Raw genomic sequence first — 7,166 nt, forward strand, 5'->3', positions numbered from 1 at the left:
CCCTGTTGTTCCAAGGGCATGTTATTTAAACTGGGAAATAAACAAAACAAAACAAAACATTCTGTAAGAAGATCTTGGCAAACACTTCCCAAAACCTGCCAGGAAAACTGCAGAAATACAGCTGCAATGAGTTTACTTTACTCAACAGCATCCTTACTTTATTTTTTTCCAGGATTATTAATGGAAGTCCTAAAGCAGGGGTCTTCAAACCTGGTCCTTTTATGATTTGTGGACGTCAGCTCCCAGAATTCCTCAGCTAGAGTGCTTGGCTGAGGAATTCTGGGAGTTGAAGTCCACAAGTCACAAAAGGGCCATGTTTGAAGAGCCCTGCCCTAAAGAGTTGACACCTTTATATATTTGTAGTTATTTCTGTACCTTGAATGTGTGGCAATTTAGCCATTGCTAGGAGGCTGCGTAGCAAAGTTTGGCTTGTGGTTATTGTCCCAGCAGTAAAGAGAGCAAGCACAGTAATCACAAGATCTTCAAGAGTGTAGATTCCCTCAGATGAGTTCTGCTCCTGAAAAGAAAATAGAAAGGGAAACAGAAGGATGAAAATGGGATTGATTTAAAGTAATTTATGAAACTCTTCATAGTGTTTCTTTCAGTTAAAGGAAACTTAACTGACTAACTTTAGAATATATAGGAGAATTTTTCAATTGTAAAGCATTTATGCAATCACCATTTGATGCAGAGAGGAAACAATTTGCCTGTCTGACCTACCTATCAAATATTTACCACAAGAAATTACGAGAATTAAAGGTTGTTATTTAGAGCTGGACAAAAGCAACTCTTAAGCTGTATGGTGGGAAAACTGGATTAGATCTGAGCATAGAAGCTTGAATGTTACATCTGAGAGACTAATTCTAATAGAAATTGCTCCTGCAAGATGAATTATTATCTTTATATCACCTATTAAGAGTGTAGAAGAGGTGTAAATTAGCATGTAAAGCAAATGTCTATACTTATTCATTTTTAATTATGTCGGGCATAGGAGTACATGTTAATAAATGGCAAATTGAAGTAATAAAAAGGGGGATAAATATTTTCATATTCTTTCATACAAGATGAACTAGTTTCATCTTAGATACATATTGGAGATATTTAGACAGTTATGCAGAGATGGTATCTATGCCTACCTTCTCCATTCTGTGAAGGAAGCAATCAATATAGTCACACGCGTTCTGGGGATCCAATGTCTTCTTGTGCAATTCCATTTTATCACGGATATAATCATAGACTTTTTCTGTCTCAGACTCGATATGTCGTCCAAAAAAGTATTCCATTGTTTTTGGAAAAGTATTGTACACCTGTTGCAGAGTTGACGTTAAACAGTATATGTTTTTAGACCATAATGGTGAAGGCTTAATGCCCAAAATATTCAGAGATTAGTTTTTAGTCTGATATTGTTAATTATCAAACCTCAGCTAGGTGCCAAGACCAAGAAGACAGGTTTCACAAGAATTTCAGTAAGCTATCTTTAATTTTAGTGTTGAGTAAATACAGTGTCTTAGGAACTACTGCATGGTAGGAATTTTTATTCATAATAAGTTGGTTAAAAAGGAATCTCTTTGACAAGCCTTTTCCCCAGATCTTTCCTCACCTAGGCTGAGTTCCCTGCAGGATATATTCTGTCAAGGCCCACCCCAGCTATCCCATGAAGGGATAATGATGAAAATGATGACAGTTCTTGAAGCAGGGAGGAAAGAGGGACATAAGAATAGGGGAAATGTCTAAAAATGCCATGAGAAGAAGAAAGGTGCCTGTGCATAATTTGATATGATGATTATCAAATTATATATAGTTAAATATGTAGCATTGTACTTTTAAAAACTATTATATCTTTCAGTTTGATCACAATATTGATATTCCTCTTATATCACAAACCTAATAGCTTGGGGGATAATGCTATTGTCATTTCTTAGAACAACATGGAAATAGGTTTGAGAACTAAAGTTAACTTTTCAGTCAAGGGATGAAAAAATTAAGTGAAACATTACAATTAGGAGGAATCAACCCCTCCAGTGAAATTCCATGTTTGGCTCTCCCTGACTAATTAAGAAATGGGCAAGTCCTAGAAATAAGCAGGTCAGGGCCCACAGCAGTTACGAGAGAATGAAATGATCCTGTGGGAAATAAGCCCAGCCAGGAAAGAAGGTTTGCTGAGAAGCAATTTATATTTTGATGGCTCAGTCTTGCTGGACGTCTGGATTTGACTTCTCCTGCTTAGTAGCTCATCACATCTACAGTAATCTCCACATCCCTTATTTGGATATTCGAACACAAAGAGAGGCCCACTAGTAAAAATTAGTGTTTATAGCAGGAAGAGCATCAGAGAGGAAAAACATACCTGTCCTAGGAAACTAGTCAGAAATCTTATTTGATACTCCACAATCTGCTGGTTCTCTATGAAGGTTTGATCTTTGTAATCAAATCGATTGCCAAAGACGACTGCACAGATCACATTAGAAACAGCACTTGCCAAATTTCTTCTTGGGTCAAAAGGCTGCCCTGCAACAAAGGCCACAGACATTAATGGGAGGGATCAAAGAATGGGGAACTTCCCTTCCACAATTCTCATCACAGAACTTCAACAAAAAAAGTGTGTTTGGGTCAAAGAAGTTATTCAAAGATTTTATTGGTATTTTTTTAAATAAATAATATTAAATAGAAGAGCCTAGATATAATTAAATGAAAACATCTATCTTATAACCACTAGGGTTTTTTTTGAAAACTTTCTTGCTATCTTCTGTCAAGAATTGTTTTCTCACTCCTTTCTCTGCCCTTTTCTGCTCATGGTGGGTTTTTCCCTCCCTGTTCCTTCCCTTAGAAGTTTCTATTTCCAGTTTTCATTCTCCTGACTGTCTCTCCCTCCACCTTCTAATTTCTTTCTTCTTTCTTTTTAAAATATAATCCTATTATTTCATTTCTTTCCCCTTCTGATTCCAGAGATTTGTGCATTCATGATTATATTCAAAAGGGGCACAAATCTTTAGAGGAATACTATTTATGACTATATGTTTTCCTTTCTAGTTTTGGATTACCTATGTCATTCATCCATAACTTCTTTTGCTGGCTCTTGAATTTCCCTGATATATAATCATGTTCAAATGAATTGTTTAAACAGTTTTTTTGGCTTCTTTTCCCAGTTTTAACTGAGCACTCTATTCCCTCAACACTGTCTCCTTCTAATCTATCCAACTCTTTTAATATATATATATATATATATATATATATATATATATATATATATATATATATATCCCATTCACATTTTTTTTCTATTTATTTTTTTAAATCTCCTTCCAGAAAAGACTTGTCCATGGAACATAATTTTCCAAGATGCTACATCTCCTGGAAAAAAAAAAATTATATCTGTCAAGCAGGAGGCAAATCAGGCGATCCAGGCAGTTGAAATGGGTATAAAGATTTATTGTAACCTTAAGCTCTCTACAAGAATCTGAACTAATAATGGCCAAAGGAAATTAGCGGGAGATAAGAGTAGAAAGATTCAAGATAGGCTGGATGTAGATCTCTTGTGGGCATGAAGGGACTCATGACTGATGATTTGTTTGATCCCTCCCTTGGGATCAGCCTGGTCATCTCCTACAATAGCCTTAATTCAAATCCACGCCACCTCACAGATCTCCATCACTCATGCAGTTGATTCTTATCCATATTTTCCTTACCTCATTTATTTTACACGCATATATATACCTATCTAAGTTTTTCTTTATTTTGTGCACTTAAGCACAGATGATTTGAGTTTCAGTTTAGAATCTAGTTTTCCTGTAACTTCACATAAAACAACAAACACTTTCCAGTTTCATATTTTAAAAGATAATAGTCTTCCTGATATGATTCTTCTGTGGGAGAACAGGTCTCAGTTTCTTTAGACGACCTTTTGTGGCAGCCATTTCCTTCACCAGACAAAGAGCTTCCTCCTGCACCCTCTCAGACATTCTTTTCTTCCCCATCCCAAAATCTCGCAAGGTGGACAGTGTGACCCGTCGCAGCTCCCTCCATTTCTTCTCATCATTTGTAGATATTCCTGAAACAAAAGACACCAAAAGGATCATGATGTTGGTCAATTCTCAGCTTTTGTGGAAGAGCATGTTTCGATATAATATTTCAGGCACTTTTCTTTTTCAAATCTTTGTTTCAATCATAGGTGAAAGAGGCTACTACACTGCAATAAATTATGCATCAGAGAAATGTCCTTCCTCACATTTAAAGTAAACAAGGCTTGATGTTTGAAATACCAATGAAGCAAACTTCACAGTTGCCATCTTTCCATTCTTGACTGCTGTCATAAGTGTGTTATAGATAGAAAGAAATCCCTACACTAGACATGGAACTCTATACTGAGATGCCGTTTTCAGTAAGCAGAAGAAAATTGGAGTCGTTTTGAGTTGTGGATTTTATTTTATTATTATTATGTGGATTTTATTTTATTATTATTATTTGCTGTAGAGGCTTTATTGACAAAAATAAATCACTTCCAATTATGTATGTACTAGCTTGCTTGATTGTGTGCTAACAAGTTACTCTCAACTCTTAGCTACCTTTAGATTTCCTCCAACACAATCTATCCCTAACCTAATTCTTCAGGACTTGTAAGGGTACATTTGTCATCATTTTAACTAAGTTCATTGACGTTGCAAATGGCCATCCTCTTCCTTTTATCTTTCTCACCATTATACCCTCCTCTAGGGAGGTAGACTTTTGAACCATACTATATGCCTGAAGAATTATAATTTTAGTGTGGTTATTTATGCTTTGAGTGGAAATTCTGAGCTGATTTGCTCAATGAGCTATTTGTTTCTTATTTTTGGATGTCCACAATGTTCTCAGAGATTTTATCCAACATCAAAATCAATATTCTTTCACTCCTATTTATTCAAAGTCCAAATTGCCAAAGTATCCTCTTTGAAGTCTGCCTTCCCAAAGGACCAGTTTAAAGGTGAGATTACTTTTTTTTTTTTTGAATGTAAGGAACAACCAGAACAGATTTCAGAAGTGATCAGGGGAAGCGAAATGATGAAAAAAAGGTGTTCCTCCCTCTTCAAAAAACATGACCAGATCAACCTCTTTACAAAACTTCATTTCAAGTGAAACTTTCATAACTATCAATAATATTAAGAGCATTAAAATAATTTTGAGGTAGATGGAAAATTGCCATTAAGAGAAATTACTTATAAAATTATTTATACAAAATTAAAAAGAGCAACAACAAATAAAGAAATAAAAGCGAATCAACCTTTATTTTGGAACACTCGTGTGTGAAAGGGCGTATTAGTTCGCCCACCAAATTCTTCTGCTTGATTTATCAAAGCATCTTTTACCACCTCATATCCACAAAGAGCAACCATTGGTTTTGATCCAATCCAGATAGTAAATATAGGTCCATACTTTTCTGTAAGCTAAAGGTAAAATTAGATGAAAACCCAGTTAATTAAACGATAAAGCATTTTTGGGTGAAATTATTCTAAAGCATGCTTGAAATATTTCTTAAATTCATAATAGAGAAATCATGTTGAATCTAACCTTTAATAATTCTTAGTATCTACAGGGTTCATCAATTTGATTGGATAAATTGCAAGTACTGTATCTCCTAGCTGGAGAGATGATGGGAATGAGATAATCACAATTTTGACTGTATAATACATTTCTGCAAGTAATCTGGTACTACAAAATATATGATAGCAAGTTTTGCTTGTAATCACATATTTTAATGAACTTTGTAACCTCCATTGTGTGTTTATCAGACTGTAATTAGGTGACTTTAAATTAAAATTCCTACTGAAGATGCACAAGAGCCCCTAATAAAATTGGACTCTTATAAAAGAAAATCAAACTCCTTAAACTAGGAAAATGTGGATATAACTTTCCAAATAATCACCTGAAAAAGCAAAGAAATACAATAGTTACCTTTTTATAGGATTTTTTTAGAGGTAGTACATCTTGCTGAAAGAGGTTCCCCAGAATAGGCCATGGAGTAGGTCCAGGGGGCAGCTGCCCTTTTTTCTTGTACATTTGGAAAGATGAGAAAAGGGTGAAAAGTATACAGAGAAGAAGCAGAACTCCTGCCCATGTCAGCTCCATCCTCTCCTCAGTTGTTTTCCTCTTCAAAAATCCAAAAAGCTGTTTAAAGGAGACAACGTTGAAAGAAGGAGACCAATTGAATCCCCAATCACATCTAAATTCTTCACTTCCTCTAACCTTTACATACCTCCTTATTTACATTCAGCTCAAATTATTCTTTCACCTCTATTAGTATAGGAGAGTTACTTATCAACATTCTTATCTTTGGACTGTGGACAACTTTGGCTAAATCCTTAAATAAACAACTCATTTTAAGCACTCTCTCTTATTTGCTGACTATACAATAACTTGTGAAAGAGTAATTAATTAACTTTTGCTACTGAACCCTGTGAAACTTACGTTTTTCTTTTTCTTTCACTGAGTTGTCACAGCCCTGAATTCAATATTATGATCATAAGTAAGTACAATGTTGTCATGACCTTTAACTGGGCAAAATGGTGCATCATGGGGCAATATTTTTTGTGAATGAAGGTGAATATACATGTCCCGGGATAACGTCACCTGTAGTCACATTCAATGTTTGGATGAGCCCATATTGTAATTGTTATGTCCTGGGCCTGCTGAGTGACTCAGCAGGTGTAGGAAGCTGCAGAGACGCCCGGGCAGACCACGTGAATGCCTGGGACCATACAGGCTGTCTCCAGCCTATTGCGCATGCGCAAGGTGGGAGAAATATGTTGCATTGATTGGTTGACACTGTCCCTGAAAAGGATTATAAAAGGAATCCGTGCCATTTTGTTTTGGTTCTGTTGGTGATTAAATAAAAAGAAGACTGTTGTTACTCCTGCCTCGTCTCAATGCCTTTATGATTGAAACAGAACAGTAATGACGGCCAAAAAGACTTTGTTACCTGTAATTGATCTGGCCACAGTGGCACATACCTTGATTCAAGGTTGTCTCAGCCTTCCATCCTTCCGAGGTCGGTAAAATGAGGACCCAATCAATCAATCTGTTTATTACAGCCATAAGGCCAGACATAATCAAAATATAACAACAGTGACAATTTTACTTCCATATTTATAGAATATAAAACCATCAAACAATCAATGTAATAATAATCTGAA

General features: G+C 35.6%; 1 protein-coding gene across 1 annotated transcript; it reads right to left on the reverse strand.

Moving 5' to 3' along the window:
* Positions 1-26: 26 nt before the first annotated feature.
* LOC120298508 (cytochrome P450 2C5-like) lies at positions 27-6,293 on the reverse strand. Its single transcript, XM_039322308.1, has 6 exons — positions 5,929-6,293; positions 5,258-5,420; positions 3,899-4,048; positions 2,348-2,508; positions 1,137-1,307; positions 27-517 (listed from the first exon to the last, which is right to left on the reverse strand). The coding sequence occupies exons 1-6, from the start codon at positions 6,100-6,102 to the stop codon at positions 350-352; spliced, it is 987 nt and encodes a 328-aa protein (XP_039178242.1). The 5' UTR covers positions 6,103-6,293; the 3' UTR covers positions 27-349.
* Positions 6,294-7,166: the final 873 nt, after the last annotated feature.

This window comes from Crotalus tigris, unplaced genomic scaffold (assembly GCF_016545835.1).
Source record: "Crotalus tigris isolate CLP2741 ecotype Arizona unplaced genomic scaffold, ASM1654583v1 scf7180000023925.83092, whole genome shotgun sequence".
NCBI lineage: Eukaryota > Metazoa > Chordata > Lepidosauria > Squamata > Viperidae > Crotalus > Crotalus tigris.

Excerpts from the sequence above, each read along its gene's own strand:
- LOC120298508 (XM_039322308.1), bottom strand. The coding sequence starts at position 6,102 with ATGGAGCTGACATGGGCAGGAGTTCTGCTTCTTCTCTGTATACTTTTC. Across the intron at positions 5,421-5,928 it reads TAAAAAAATCCTATAAAAAG|CTTACAGAAAAGTATGGACC; the intron begins GTAACTATTGTA and ends TTTTACCTTTAG. Across the intron at positions 518-1,136 it reads TCCTTCACAGAATGGAGAAG|GAGCAGAACTCATCTGAGGG; the intron begins GTAGGCATAGAT and ends TTTTCTTTTCAG.